This window comes from Apteryx mantelli, chromosome 5 (genome assembly GCF_036417845.1).
Source record: "Apteryx mantelli isolate bAptMan1 chromosome 5, bAptMan1.hap1, whole genome shotgun sequence".
Lineage (NCBI taxonomy): Eukaryota > Metazoa > Chordata > Aves > Apterygiformes > Apterygidae > Apteryx > Apteryx mantelli.
Genome location: NC_089982.1, coordinates 45,638,600 through 45,655,547, shown reverse-complemented (window position 1 = coordinate 45,655,547; position 16,948 = coordinate 45,638,600). Strand labels below are relative to the sequence as shown.

Below are 16,948 nucleotides of genomic sequence, written 5' to 3'. Positions count from 1 at the left end.
GTTTTAACTTTTAGATAGTTATTCCATTGCCAACTCTAAATATTACCCACAAGTCAATGTTGTTTACAACTTTAGGTGACCAAATCTCTTGCTTTTGCCAATTCAGTCCTGAAATCCCAATGAACTGAGATCATAATTCCTGTTCCAGATTTTCATTTGGATGAAGAAAACCACCCCGCTTCCCTACACTCTGAACAACGGACCTAGAACTATTGTTCTAAGTGCTATGGCAGGATGAAGACATTATTTATCTCCTGCAACTCACCAGGCATTCCGAGGCAAGAGGCATATTTCTTATCAGAGATGCCTTTGCAAAAGTGCTCCTTAAAAATAAAGGTCTAAAATCTCCCTAATCTACTGCTGTAAACCAGGGCAGAAGATAGACACAACCTGCCAAATAAACTTGTTGCATTAGAATTTCAATACAAAACCAAAGGCTGAAGCCAGTCCTTATCAAAGTACACTTTGCATTGACCTGATTTTTGCATATCCAGCTTCTGCAAATAAACAAAAGCAATTCAGCCAAACCCATTTCTCTACTTAAAATCAGAGGGAGGGGGATGAGCAGGGAATTTTCTAACGTGACTTGGAAAGAGTATGCACTGCAAGAAGACTTTTGCATGAGACTGGTACAGAAACAATACACCAAAGAGCACACAGAAATAGAAAAATTTTCATCAAGAATAACTGTGGGAGACAGAAAAAGCACAGGAGATATTAGATGGATACAACAGAAACATATTAAGGACACAGGGAAACTGTTAAGTCAACCTTAAAATGGAAGTTAACTGCTTCATTCCTCTAGGGATTTTTACAGCACAAACATTCTAGAGTCTTGAAAAGGAAAGTAGTACTAGTCTGAATACATTTTTCTAAAGTGCTTTCAGTATATTACACTTAAAGGAAAAGGGCAAGAATATTACAAAAATGTGGAAACCTGAGCTTCTCAGAACTCAACCATTAAAGTATTTGCTTGGTTTTCCTCTCCTCCCTCCTCCCTACCCCGATGTATTTTGCAAGTCCTGAGCCCAAATTCTAAGGAGACCAAGAAGGAGAATATTCATTTGGATTTAAAAAGAATAAGTTATGGTTATCTGCTATCTTTGCATACTTCCCAGAAAGCTAGTCACTTAGAGGTGGTGCTCTAAATCTCTTTGGTCCAAGACCCAGGAATAAAATATTTTTGTGGGAGAAATGATGGAGAAATGTAGGAACTATTACAGCTCCTCTTTCAGCTTCAGTATCTTTTGGCCTGAATTACAGGGTTCACTACCCAGTTTTTATTGTGTCTGAAGATTTGTTTTGTGAAGTTTCTCTACGAAAGGCAAGAAAACTACTCTGATTTTTTAAACCGAATGTTAGACAACATTTTCAGGAAATTAGTCTTCAGCACCATAGCATACGCAGGCTGCTATTCAAGTGGCATACACTAAACAGACACAGAAGAACAAAAGCAAAGTCTGTGCTTAATTACAGTAGTATCCTCACACACATGCAAAAGACAACAGTCAAAAGCTGAAAGGCAGCTATAATCTGTAGTTTTACAAAGTAAAAGTCCGCTGCTAATATTTAAAAGCTGACCAAACCAGATCTTGTCTGCAATATCTCACTTGAATTACTTGCTCTATCATTTAGTAAGGGGAATATTCTTTTTCTGCCATAGAAGTTAAGTAATTTTCCAACAATTTTCTTTGAAAACAGCCTTATGATGCATGAGAAGCACACGTGAAATATGAAGTAGCCAAAGAGAGGATACATTCCTAAGATGAAAGGCAGTTAAAATTTCTGAGTGAGACTGCCCTAGATCACATTAAAGATACAGCAGCTGAGAGAGAGGTTTGTTTCTGACAATAGGTCAGAAAGTATTCTCAGATCCCTGTGCATCTTTCAAGTTCAAGAGATCAAGCACATGGAGTTGCTTCAAAGTATGACCATTAGAAGTATAAAGCCCAATTTTGTCATCTTAATCAGTGTATTTCTTAGTATGCAAATTAAGCACATGGGAACATGTTTTCCTTTTACATTAAGAATCTGAGCAGTCAGTTAACTGATGGACTACTTGTGTAAGAAAGCACTCTGTTTAACACAGGTAAGGCTAAAAGAACCTGACACAAGTCAATTCACAGAGGACTTCAGCTAAACATCACTTGTACAAGACTTCATTGGACATCACAGGAATCTAGCCGAATCGGAATGCAAGTGTGATGCAGATGCCTGAGGATTCTGCTTTTCCAAACAAGATCTTAGGTGAAAGTCCCCAAAGGGGGGCAGCGGGGGCAAGAGCTGGTGTAGCACTGACTTGTTTCCCAGTACATCACCTCAGACAACGTATTGCTTCTGGGGACATGCAGGGAAACACTATGGAGTCTGCAGACAGTCATGAGTGGAAAAACAAATCGCCAGATATAATTTGCCACATGCTGGCAAAACCACCAAGGGACGATAGACATGTCAGCTTCCTTTTGTATATAGCGATTGCTTGTGGCACTCTTGCCAACAGAGAGGAATGCTTGATAAGCATATCTATTATGTCAACAATATAATTTAACATGACTTAACAAATGTTCAAACTCAAATTTCCTGGAAGCGCTCTTGGCCAGTGTAAATTACTATAAACAGTTTCAGGCAATCTAGGTAAAATTTGGTCAATCAGAAGGCAAACTAAAAAGATACAGTTTAGGGGGAAAAAGATATAGTTCTTTTGAATTAATCCTATACAAAATAAGATATGCACTAAGCTATGCAAATAAATATATAAACAAATATATAAGCTGTTTTCTCAAAACAATGCAATATGGCATTTAGAGCAAATAGGAAACAACTCCAACAAAAAAACAAATTTTTTAAATGCTTTTTTGGTTAATTCCTCCTCTGTGGATTATTTTTTAAAACCTGATTATGCTAACTTTTATATACTGTTCATTCCTTGAGAAGGCCATCGTTTCATAAGTACGACATACGACAGAACAAAAAGGGTTAGTTTCTATGCTATTTCTCCTCCCCGCCACGCCAATCAGTAACTTCTATCAAGCTCTCAAGTTCTGTTCAATTCTCTGAAGACTTTCAAGCAAATGGTTAATTCACACAACAAAGTTATATAGGTGAAGGAATGAGTAGATTCCTTAAACTGAAGCAGCATATAACAAAGGGAACTGTGTTCCAAGGAAAGTTCAAAGCTAGTTATGGAGACAATTAGTTTTGTCACCATCCTGAAGTGAATTCCCTTTTCTCCTCCTTAGAGGTTCCTCCATAAGCTTATTGCATGAAAGCAGCAGAGAAAGTGAGGAAGTAAATGTAAATAAAAGTCTTCCTAGCACTGGGCCTATCAGTGATCTCATGCAAATAAATGGACTTAGGAAAAGGTTAAACACAGAGACTGTAAGGTTTACATTTTACTGCAAATACAGTATAATGAAAAAGTGGCATCTATAACACTCAGTGAAAAGAGGGAAAGACATCACACAGGAAGAGAAACAGAATCGTCCCTCTCTTTAGAGCTCAGAAGATGAATAACAACCTTGAAAGCTGGAAGGCATACATGCCTTTTCTTGTTTCAGATAAAGGTTTACTCTTTGTATAACTGAGCCAAAAAATTACACAACATGAAAGGAAGTTACACTTAAGAACTGCATGAATCATATTTAACTCAGTGGTTACTTCCTGAGACAATCTTTCTTTGCCATTTCCTTTAGAATACTGCGACTGTTAAGGAACAATATTTTCTTCGCAATTTATAGAGCATTCGCCTATTTTTAATTTCTATTTGGCATGCGTATCTCATAACCATTCATTCTGTTTTATATAAACACTAAACTACCATTAGTTATCGGCAGTTAGATTATCTTTATTTTTTCTGTAACAAAAACTGAGAGTAGTTATCAGCAATTAGATTAGCTTTACTTTTTCTGTAAAAAAATCAAAAGAATCACTACAGAGATACTGGTCCAAAAGTTTAGCCAATGGCATTACGTAACTTGTCACTCTGCCTCCCAACCTAAAGGTTTGCAGCTATTATCAAATGAGAGCCTGAAAAAAACTATATGATACGTTATTTATGCATGTCTAACAAATCTCTATCCAGCAATGTAATGAAAATCCTTCTGTAATTAAAAAGGCCTTCTATAGTCTTAACATATGTTATTAATAAGATCAGCATCCAGCTTAAAAAACAAGGCAAATGATTTAACAATGGTGACAAAATTGTTATTTCCCATTTAACGATATGGTCACTTCTTGTTGGATGAGGGTTCCTGCTTGACCTTCTAGAAAAACAGGTTATTTAAGAGACACACAAAGATAAAAACTTGCAGTGAGACAGTCCGTGAGACAATTTACATACTTAGGATGTCGGATGTCTGGCAGGGATCGCTCCAGTGCTATATTGTTGCTAACAAATATGTTGAAGCCATTTTCCCTGTAAGCAGAATCATCATGGTCTTCCTCTGTAAGCGGGTACGGCTTTCCATGTTCACCTTTCCCTACAGTGAAACAGAACAATTATTTGCCTCAAATTGATAGTACAGAACAGACAACACAGACAAAAATAACAAAGTCAGTCTGAGCTTGAATTGGTATACTGGATCCGGAGCATCTCTAGGAAGTTTCTTGCATTGTCTTTAGCCACAAATGTATAACAGAAAAAATAAGATCTGCTCAGATGTTATTAGGATACATTGTCACAGACTTTAGAAAAGGGGCTGCAAAAATATCAGTAAAAGGGGCATAGAGTTCCTCTCAAAAGTCTTTCTTTGGAGGGTTCACTCTCCAGTATGCACAAGTGGCACAGAGTGCGTGGTAGACTCCTTATCCCAGATTAAGGTCAGAACAGAACTTAATGCCATCTCTGCTTTGGGAACAAACAGAAGTTATTTTCTTTAGTCATATTTCCTCAGGTAAGACTTGGCAGGTAGGTAAAATTATCTCCTGCGGATAACGGAAAACAGCTTTTGATTGATTTCAGACTCTTTATTATAAACTCCTTTTTCACAGTTGTGCTGCTAACCTCTTTTTCATTTGTTTCTTTCAGAAATAACAGAGGATACATTTAAATAATAGAAGGATAAAAAAAAAGCAAGACATTTTTATTTCAAAAGCCTCAAAGATCTGTTGATATATGAATTCCTCTATTAGTTTTATGGAATTTTCAATTCCATATCCACAATTCTACAAAGTTTTCACACAAAAGAGCTAGATTACTAACAATATTGAAGTTACATTGTTGGACTCTTAAGTATAGAGAGAACAACAATATTAAATTTCTCTTTAATAACTCTTCAAACACAATTTCAAGGAATACTGGATTTGAACCCTAATCCCCTTAGTACTTAGGCACACATCTCAATCTCCAATTTCAGGATAAAGAGTTCAGCCATTAATTACCAGCAGTTTTTTGTATGCACAGTACAATGCTACTACATTGTTATATTGCTTTAAATAAATTACAATTGGGCACAGAAGGGGAGAACAAAAACACTGTGCTTGCTGTTTGTGTTCCAACTGGTCAAGAGGTCTACAGTGAAGTATCTCATCAGCAACATAATGATCCTATTACTTCCAATACAAAAATATGAAGCAGATGCAAAAAAACAGGCCTCAGAAGTCCCTTTGAATTGACCCAACTCACCTAGTTTTCCTTCTTTCCAGAGACACATTCAGCTCAAAGTCTTGTTATACATTAAACTTTCAAATTGTAAATTAAGCTAAGTAAGACCTTTTGCATCAAAGTCAAGCTTTAGTAGCAAAATCATGAACTAAAGAATTAGTCATAGCAATACCTCTTCTGGCTGATACATGGGACCTGATTACTCAGTTACTCTGCATTTTAGCAGCCAGAGCACTCTCCAGCATTTAGCGTTTCTGAAAGCAGCTTTAGCGTTGAAGTTTAGGGTGTCCAGCTTTCCAGAACAAATCATGATGAAACCAAATGTTTTGCTCCAGGCTCCTTAAATACCTGATGCTCCAGGGGCCTAGCCAGATGCACTTGGCGCTTCTGACTGCTGATTTGGTTTCAGAAACCAGCTACTCCAGTTCCCCAAAGAAATCATCTGTTTTGTTCCCTGGCAAAGCACAGTCTTTTCATTCTGGTTTTTCATTCCTGAGCTACTTCTCATTGTCAGTCACTTCACTTGCTTAATACCTACCTCCGGCAACTGTACCTCTATCTCTTCCAGTCTCGGAGCAGAGAACAAACAACAACACTCCAAAGAAAGTCAAAACATAAAAATTTCCACTTCTCCTCAACTATTTTTCTCCTCCTCATTCTTGCAGGAGATGAACTTCTGAGAGCTACTAAGCCTTGTATGCCTACTCAGGTTCTCCAGAGGTTACACCTTCCTCTACACCTAAACAATCAGCTTTTAACCTCTCTGTTCCTCTCCCTCCATGACCAGTCATAAGAAAATGCCTCCTTTTACCTAAGCTCTTTTAAAGACAGCTTCCCACCTAGATCTAATAAGTAAGCCACCTGATCCCCAGCTCATCAGGAACAGCTGCAAGAGGGAAGGAGGAGGAAAGCTGGGGAAAAACACCCAGTAGTGCCCACAAGCCTCTGTTAATGCTCTAAGTAGGTCACATTGCACACATAAATATATTAAAAACATAGAATATGCAATTGAAGATGCTGTAGTCACTCAGCTTTAGAAGTTTTTTTTCAGACAAAATATTTAATTTTAACCCAAAATTTTGTACTTATAATTAAAACTGTTTTAAGTTCAAATGAAAATATTTAACACTACTTACATGGGAAAAAAATTAGTTTGTATTATGAAGTATTATTTACTTATGCTATTTCATTACTAACAACTATCTTGTCATTTGTATTTTAAAACATGCCTGAAATGCATTTACTAGATTCTAAAGCTAACATAACATGAAAGCTGAGACTCTGATTCTATATGAATCCTTATGAATTTCATACTAAATATGGGGAGGAACCATTACAATAAAAGAGCAGCTGATGATTCAGAGTACTACTCAAAATACAAAAGTGCATTTATATCAAATCTGTTTCATAATACAATAAGCTAATAAACTCAACCCCCAAGACATCATAGAAATTTCAGCCCCTCTGTTTCAGCACATATTCTATTCAAGTAGTCCAAAAGTAACCATTTTAATTTGCTTATAATAAGATTTATCCAGGTAGTTACTAGTATAATGAAAATTCCATGACCCATGGTAAGTCAGGCTATTGCTCCTACATGCTTTTTATGATACAAGTCTCTGTATATTCCTGCCTTTCACTCTGTTTCAGGAAAGTTTTTTGTTGTTGTTTTTATTGAAGGAGTCTATTATTGTGTTCAGAAAATGAGTATTTTTTACAGTGCATCAGTTTCTTCATGTTCTCCTCTACTAAAAAAACCTGAAGACAAGTACTTTTAGCATAAACACTTTCAGAGTTAGAATCCACATTTCCTCATTAGTATGGAGCACTATTACTGTACATAAGCCAAAATAAAGATTTGGATAGCAAGGTTTTTTTCCTAGAGCAACTCAGGAACAGACAGAACTTTCCCGTATCATGGTCCAGAACTGTTTGACAAATTGCAGTATATAAATTGCTTTTGCACAGATACAGTAACTTGGTTCATGAGGTGCACTAGAAGTTGTGAAGCATGTCTCCTGACAATATAGTAAAATCCACACTAACAACATCAACACAGGCTTGTGGGCTTCTAAGAATCCACTAAGTCTTTCTCACAGCTTGCTTGCTTACTCTTTCACTCTGCAGCTGCTCCTGCTTAGCTAGGGATCAGGTCCTCACCTATCGCATCCAGGTGGAAAGGAGTTGGCTGATTTCTCTAAGAGAGCTCAGGTAAAACCAGGCAATTGTTTATGAGCAACCTTGAAGGGAGAGAAATAGAGAGCTTAGAAACTGAGTATTAAAACAGTGAAGTACAACTTTTTGAGAATCTGTAGGCCTGAAGGGTTCTGTTTTAACAGAAAGTTGCCATGTTTGAGTCTCCTCACCTTTACAAATTACCATGAGCACGTTAAGTTTCTTCTCCTATTACTGACTTACCCTCCTAGATTATTAAAGAAAACTGCCTTCAGTGCACGCTGGTTTGGAGCTGGAATATTCAAAAGTCCTCCTACAGCCCCAGAGTGACAAATGGAAACTTCACAATGGATCTCTCTGCAATAGCAACACTCCGCTGAAAAAGAGCACGAAGAGGCTTACTGGCCCTATACCAACCAAAAGGGTTACCTTAACCCTGTCATCAGAGAAGTACAAGCCCTCCTGTACTGGATGTTCTGTCTGGAGGCAAAATTGCAGTTCAGACAGGGCATCAGGGCTATAAGATATTGTAGGGAACAGAGAGAGTAAAAAAGCCTGACAGGGGACTTTTTGCCTATGTGTTTAAAAGCAGGGTTTGACCCAAATGTGACAGGTAAGATCAGTCCAACACTAAGACTGGATACTAACTTTCTTTGAAGCTGTTTTACAACTGCGGCATAAATAACCCCCAAAACTAAGGGCAATCAGAACTTTTCGTTCAGTGATATGGATTTTGATTTTTTGGGGTGGGGTGGGGGAGGAGGGAAGAATGCCCCCTCAGAACAGAACAACGTACATATTCAACCCCCCCAGTCCATCAGAATGCTCCATTGCATGGGATTAAAAGAAAAAAAACAAAACAAAAAAACTCTAACAGCACCATTTAATTCATACAGTGCTCTCTAACTTTTGCGACCAGAGAGTTATTACACTTACGTTTTGATTTTTAACTCAGTATCCTTTGTAAGCAACATTTTGAAAATATGCCATTTTTTCTTTTTTTTCCTTAAAACGATAGTTTTGGAGTAGACATCTCTGCTGTGGTTTGTATTATGCTATTGTAAGTGTTTTAAGATACTATCTCAAAATACCTCTCTGCAGGCTTTAAGATAAAAAATGGCAAGGACAGCATACTACAGAGAATCAGAGAAAGTACTGGCTTGGCCAGAGTATCAGATGTGCTACAGGGCTTTTAGCCCTACTCAAGGGCATTACTATGCCCCAGGAAACTATATACACCCTGAAGGATTTAACTCTTATTCTTGACAGCTTGTGATAACTGATAGATTAGGAACACCTGAATTAAAGCATCTTCAGCTTATGATGAACACAGATACAGCAGAAGAAGAACAGGCTTTTTTGTTCAGCAGTGACATGAAGGGAAGAGGATTAGGGTGAGACAAAAAAAACAACCCTGTATATTCAGTACAAATGCATAACAGCAGAAAAACAGCTCTGGATCAGCCACCTTGGTAAGATTGCCAGGTACAATAATTATAAAGAGAACAGAGCTAGGGTTGGCAGAATATATCAGCTGTAAATCAAGTCAAACATGCAGTGGGAGAGTTCTGCACTACTTCTGCATGCAATGGATAGGGGACTCTGCTGGATAAAATTATAATGATCAAGAAAACACATTACTACAGCTTCTTCCCTCCTCCCCTCACCTCTCCCCAGACATTATTTATATTTCAATAGGCATGGCAGAAAACATTGGTTTTGACATATAAGATAAGAGAGGTCAAGCAATTGCTTGACTTCTCTACGTATACGGTAGTGGAAACTGAATGACTAGTGAACATAATCCAGTCACTTTCTATAGGGAAGAACTGTGTACAAATTTGACTTCTTTACCGTTTATACTGACTGCTGTCAGTTCACTCAGGTAAGACTTCATAGCCACACCAATCCAAGGCTATAATTCATGAAAATATTTAAGCACACCATTTAATTTAAGCATGACCTAACATAACGGTGACAGGGAATGAGAATTCTCCATGTGTTAAATGCTTTACTAAATAAAGGGGTTTTATTTTAATACATGAACTTCAAAATAAGTATTCTTACTTACAGGGCATCCTACTATTTAGGATGAGATAATTCTGCTATTTTTAAAAATCTATCTAACGTTGCGTGTGTTCAATACCCCTAAAATATTCTATTCAGAATCTAGTACAATGCATCTGCACACATCACACAAACTCAGAGCCCCATTTTGTCTTACAAAAGTTCTCATAGGGAGAACAACTAAGTAGTTTTATACTAAAGCATTATTTCAATATAAAGCTGAAGTCCTGTGGGGGACAGTAATTTAATTTCTTAGCAAGTGTAGTCAGAGGAACACAAATCCAAAATGAATGCAGCCACATACCAACTTCCCCCAACCCCTCAAAAGTAGGGAGTAAAAAGGGAAATAAAGATCACAGGTTGAATAAAGACATCCTCCAAATTAGACACAATCTTCCAACTTCTTATCAGATAAAGTTCTACACAATAGTCTTTCATGTTCCCTGATATGGAAGTCAGTGTGTGATTGGCCTAGGGAAGTCAGAAAGCAAAAACCATGTTCAAAGCAATCTTTGTATTCAAAGCATATTTCACATCATCTCTGAATTTCCCTAATGCATCTTCTTTATTTTGACTTTAGAAAAGGAATCTGCATTAAAAAAAAGGGCAAAATTCTGTTTAAATATGCACTTCAACAGCACAGCTGTATGCAAGTTTGTCATTTTGTGCTATGGAGATGGTTTTCATATTATTTTGATTAATAAGTATAACAGATTGTCCATTATCAATTCAGACTGCCACCATATTCTACTTTTTTGAAAAGTAGAGTCCCATTTGAGGGCTAACAAAATAATTTTCTTCCTTAATTCAAAGGCTTTTCTGTATCATTCATCCTCACCATCCTCAGGGGCCGGGGAACATCTTCTGTTAATCAAGTGGTTAAATTAGTTTGAATAGAGAAGTGATTCGATAAATGCACGAAGTAGGATTTCTTTATTGACACGAAATATCTCAGCTTCTCCTACAGTATCTCCACTTAGTGGAGTTCTTCTCCTATTCACAAATTAAATCTCAGGCTGCTAGGGCAGACACCTACGAGCCTTGTTCAGCTGACATGGCCTTCCGTCTCCAAATCATACTCATTCCTTGTTAGCCTCCCCTTGAAAACCAAGTTCTGTTCTGTCCTTTTCTTTCCACTTTTTAAATCCCTGCATTTGAGTCCTATTGTATCTGGTTATTACGTCAGTGACATGGAAATCTGTGCAACATGAGGCTTACAAAGACATATTAATCATGCACAATCACTGCACCAAGGTGAGAATATTAATGAATAAACTGTAATACAGTAAGTGTAAGAGGAAAAAATTTTGTTTTGTTTTTTGACCCCTGCCTTCAACTGGTTTTAGTTAAAAAATAAGAAGATGATATAGTAGATAGGGCACATGGAATCACTGCAAAAACTTTGGAAGAGACATGACAGCTTTTACTTTTGCTTTCAGAGTCAAAAGATTCCATAAATGTCTCAGACATGAGGGACCTGGCAAATTTATAATGTTATCCGCAAACACAAAAATTATATAAAATACATGGTAGAGTTAAGTGAAATTAGTTATAATTAATCTGAGTAAAATTTATCCAGTGAAAATAAAAGTTACTATTCTGGATATAAGAATGAAGGAAATAATTTGGGCTGTCAAGGAGATTAAGATCTCATCAGTGAATGGCTGAACACAGGGATTTCCCTCTGTACTTAAATTGTGCCACACATAATATAGAGGATATATTATTGCTGACAGCTGTCTGCTAAAGAAAGTTAAACAAGTCTAAGACAGAATGGAGGAGGCAAGCTGAAAATCATGAAAGGATAACCTACACAGGGGTGTCCGCAGCTGCAAATGTGATTGCTGCCACCTTTTAAAATGATACAATGGCATAACCTACATCATGCCTGCGTAATTTGAAATTGAGCAGCCCTATATGATTAACTACAGAATGAATTTTTATATTGTCACAGAGTCAAAGAATGCTGCGAATACTCAATAAAGTGAATTTAGCTGGGTTATATCAATTTTCTTCATTACTGACAGTAAATGGATCAGCTCTCCCTGGAGTACCCCTACCCAACAGAGTTCTAATCCTGCCTGGGGATAAGAGTTTGCAATAGTAGAATATTGTGAAAAACAATCAGGAAAAAGTTGAATGAGAGTAAACAGTTATTCTTTGTGCCCTCCTGACCATGTTGGGGGCTTGGACATCCTACAGGATGGGAGGGGTTGTATAAAATCTGCTATTTTCTAAGTGTAACTTCTATGTATACTAGACAGCAGGTCTTGAATGAGGATGATCAAAAATCTCAATGCAGATAATCTATTTCTTCAGGAAACGAATTCAAACTGTTCTCAATGGGTAATTCTGCACCAAAGCCTGACTCACTTTAGAACCTGACTTGATGTTTCAGACTTGAAGAAAAGTTTGGGTGTTGTATGACTTTTTCCAACCATATCAATCAGTCAAGTGAGAGATTATTCCTTCTTACAAATCAGACTTCCTTCAAATCAGAGAATTAAGGCAATGAGAGACTTCAGATTTCAAAAAACTGCCACAGTAACTTCTTCAAAAAGAACTATGCTTCCACAATAGTACCTTTCTACATTACATACTCAATTCTGTTCAGAAGCTGGGACTAACAGATTTGTCTCTATAGAAGTTAAACTAAAGAATGAGTATTCTAACTGGCTAAAGGATATTCTCCAGGAAAAGAAACTGAATGGATCGTATTACCCAAAGAGTGAATTGCCTGAACATCGCTGATACGGAACTCGGGAAAAATAAAATGAAACAGGAATCAATGGAGAACTATGAAAATGGAGAGGTTGGGGAGGGGAGAAATCACCAAAAGCTTAACCCTTTAAGTTTTATTCTACCACTTTTCCAAACTAGAGATCACTAGGAGGACTATTACAGCCTCAGAAAGCATGAAAGGAAATAAATTCTCTGGATATATATTACTAACAACTACCCAGGGAAAACCATTTATTTTAGTTTACCACTTCTTCAGTGTTCAAAACTGGTAAAGGGCCCTTGTTCCAAGCTTCTCCAGCAGATTCAGTTCCAAGTCATCCACAGCTAATTCATGCAGCTCACTATGATTTCAAGCATACTCTGCATTATACCATGAAAACGTACAGCACCTTCTTTGCTTTTTTCCTCTATATGAAAAGTATGTTTCTAGGAAAGAAGGAGTCCAGAAAATAACTGTGCCAGTCTGTTGTTCCACTTACAGAATCAAATTTCTCCTCAGCATCTCAAAATTCAAATGGTATTTTAATGGGTAGTTTCTGGAAGAGGCTTTGGAAAGGCAACTTATAAACAGACACAGACACAGACACAGAATCGCTGAGGTTGGAAGGGACCTCTGGAGATCATCTAGTTCAACCCCCCTGCTCAAGCAGGGTCACCTAGAGCACATTGCACAGGATTGCATCCAGGCGGGTTTTGTATATCTCCAGAGAAGGAGACTCCACAACCTCTCTGGGCAACCTCTTCCAGTACTCTGTCACCCTCACAGTGAAGAAGTTTCTCCTCATGTTCAGAGGGGACTTCCTGTGTTTCAGTTTGTGCCCGTTGTCTCTTGTTCTGTCGCTGGGCACCACTGAAGGGAGTCTGGCCCCATCCTCTTGACACCCTCCCTTTAGATATTTGTCTGCATTGATAAGATCTCCTCTCAGCCTTCTCTTCTCCAAGCTAAACAGGCGAAGCTCTCTCAGCCTTTCCTCATAAGAGAGATGCTCCAGTCCCCTAATCATCTTTGTAGCCCTTCGCTCGACTTGCTCCAGTAGTGCCACGTCTCTCTTGTACTGGGGAGCCCAGAACTGGACGCAGTACTCCAGATGGGGCCTCCCCAGGGCTGAGTAGAGGGGGAGAATCACCTCCCTCGACCTGCTGGCAACACCCTTCCTGATGCACCCCAGGATACCATTGGCCTTCTTGGCCACAAGGGCACATTGCTGCCTCATGCTTAACTTGGTGTCCACCAGCACTCCCAGGTCCTTCTCCGCAGAGCTGCTTTCCAGCAGGTCAACGCCCATCCTGTACTGGTGCATGGGGTTATTCCTCCCCAGGTGCAGGACCCTGCACTTGCCTTGGTTGAACTTCATGAGGTTCCTCTCTGCTCAGCTCTCCAGCCTGTCCAGGTCTCTCTGAATGGCAGCACAGCCCTCTGGCGTATCCGCCACTCCGCCACTCCTCCCAGTTTTGTATCATCAGCAAACTTGCTGAGGGTGCACTCTGTCCCTTCATCCAGGTCACTGATGAAGAAGTTGAACAAGACTGGACCCAGGACTGACCCCTGGGGGACACCGCTAGCTACAGGCCTCCAAACAGACTCTGCGCTGCTGATCACAACCCTCTGAGCTCTGCCATTCAGCCACTTCTCAATCCACCTCACTGTCCACTCATCTAGCCAGCACTTCCTGAGCTTGTCTTTGAGGATGTCATGGGAGACAGCATCAAAAGCCTTGCTGAAGTCAAGGTAGACAGCATCCACTGCTCTCCCCTCATCTACCCAGCCAGGCATTCCATCATAGAAGGCTATCAGATTGGTTAAGCATGATTTCCCCTTGGTGAAGCCATGCTGACTACTCCTGATCACCTTCTTGTCCTCCACATGCTTGGAGATGGCCTCCAGGATGAGCTGCTCCATCACCTTTCCAGGGATGCAGGTGAGGCTGACTGGCCTGTAGTTCCCTGGGTCCTCCTTCTTGCCCTTTTTGAAGACTGGCGTGACACTGGCTTTCTTCCAGTCCTCAGGCACCTCTCCTGTCCTCCATGACCTTTCAAAGATGATGGAGAGTGGCTTAGCAATGACATCCGCCAGCTCCCTCAGCACTCGTGGGTGCATCCCATCCGGGCCCATGGATTTGTGGGTGTCAAGTTTGCTTAAATGCTCTCTAACCCACTCCTCCTCCACCAAGGGAAAGTCTTCCTCTCTCCAGACTTTCTCTCTTGCCTCCAGGGTCTGGGGTTCCTGAGGGCTGGCCTGAGCAGTAAAGACTGAAGCAAAGGCGGCATTCAGTAACTCTGCCTTCTCTGCATCCTTTGTCACCAGGGCACCCACCCCATTCAGCAAAGGCCCCACATTTTCCCTAGTCTTCCTCTTGCTACTGATGTATTTGAAGAAGCCCTTCTTGTTGTCCTTGACATCTCTAGCCAGATTTAATTCCAAACGGGCCTTAGCCTTCCTCGTCGCATCCCTGCATACTCTGACAACGTTGCTATATTCCTCCCAAGTGGCCTGTCCCCCTTTCCACTTTCTGTATACTTCCTTCTTCTGGTTGAGTTTTGCCAGGAGCTCCTTGCTCATCCATGCAGGTCTCCTGCCTCCTTTGCTTGACTTCCTACTCATAGGGATGCACCGCTCTTGAGCCTGGAGGAAGTGATGTTTGAATATTAACCAGCTCTCTTGGACCCCCCTTCCTTCTAGGGCCCTACAACAGTTAAAAGTCAACTTTTCTACTAAGAGAAACGGCATCTTCTGCTTTGAGAAAGGTTGAAAAAGCTAAACAACTAGTGGAATGTCTCTTGCCCCTCACCCCTTCCTGCATACCCCCCAAAAAAACACAGCAAAATACTTTAAAATATAGATATCAGGAAAGAAATTGAGATGAATAAGATTTATGGGTTCTCATCTCTGTGTGCAGCTCTTCAGGTCATGGGGTTAATAGTACTCTTATTTAATTTGACTGACATTTGTATGTACGTATTCCATAGATTTTATTTGTAAAATAGCCAGTACTCACTTATTTTGCACAAAATAGCAATGAAAAAAACAGAACCCTGATGTATTTTGAAACCTTCAGAAGATATGGGAATGAATATTTTTTATCCACATAAAATTAGTTCAAGAGTCAAGACAAGGACTACTACAGACTTGGGAGAAAGCAAGTTATTTTTATCAAATCACTTTGTCCTTTCATGCTAGGGAAGATATTGCTTGCTTTGAACAAATGCCTTTTGTGGTTTTGCATATTTATATTCATTTTCACTAAAAAAAGTGTGTAGATTTTAGGTCAAGAAATGCGTGATGGAGGGTACTTTACTGACTTGCTATAGAGTGACAACTCAAAACTGCACAGGTAATTACCTTTATCTCAAGCAGGACTACCCAGGAAGAAAAAAATACATACAAACACACACACACTATATATATATATAATATAGATATATAAAAATGTATACACATACACAGACATACACACATGTGTATGTATGTTATGGCTTTTCTGTTAGAAAATAAAATTTTTCTAGCTCTAAGAGTAGTGAAATGACGGAATAGGTTATCCAAGGAGCTGTGGAGGCCATGAACAGTCAAGACAGGGACACACAAGGCCTCCTGCCATAATGTGTCTATGCAACATGATCTATGCAACTTTGGTTATCTAGGGAAGTTGATCAGTCTTAAATTTCTATGATCTCTAAGAGAAACATGAGGAGGATTGGGGATAAATTGCTAGAATTATATTTTTCCTCAAAGTCAGCAAGACTCATAGAAACTCAAATATATTGACTTCAGTAGAAACTGAAATATATTTATCACAATTCTCTTCTACTTTTCCCAAAGCTCTCAGAGTATCCCACTAGTTATACAACCTTACAAGCCTAATTTACAGGCAAGCAGTTTTATTGATTTTAGTTCATTGAAATTGGGATCAAAAAGGCCTATTATTTTTACTTTTGCTACTCTACCTACTAACAGCTTGGAAAGCCATAGCAGTAAGATTTACAGTATTTTTAATTATCTATCACATAATAGTCAAGGTCTGGGGGAATATAAAAGGTTGTTCCTTAGCACTATAGACACAGCTGGAATCAAATCTTACACAACTGAGAAAAATAAAAACTCTGTCAAGTAAACCCAGAACAATACATTTTTAAATGAGAATAAATAGTTTATAAATATATAATAAAAATTTATTACTGTTTCAGTATCAAACCACTGCAGAAAATGCAAACAATATAAAATTCACTCTAGTTTTCTGGCAAAAAGTATTCAATTTCCCACTATTTGATTGTGCTTCAGATACCAATAGCATACACAGAATTTCTTTTCAAGGACTGTGTAGAGCCCTCAGTAGTTCACACAAGTGCTTCTGATAGTGATATAGA

At 38.8% G+C, this 16,948-nt stretch overlaps 1 protein-coding gene across 1 annotated transcript in view; it reads right to left on the bottom strand.

Moving 5' to 3' along the window:
* Positions 1-16,948, bottom strand: part of GALNTL6 (polypeptide N-acetylgalactosaminyltransferase like 6) — a 547,745-nt gene that overhangs the window by 307,963 nt on the left and 222,834 nt on the right. The window contains exon 3 of the mRNA XM_067297905.1: positions 4,340-4,478. Coding sequence (XP_067154006.1) covers positions 4,340-4,478 — 139 coding nt within the window. The remainder of the gene's footprint in view (positions 1-4,339; positions 4,479-16,948) is intronic.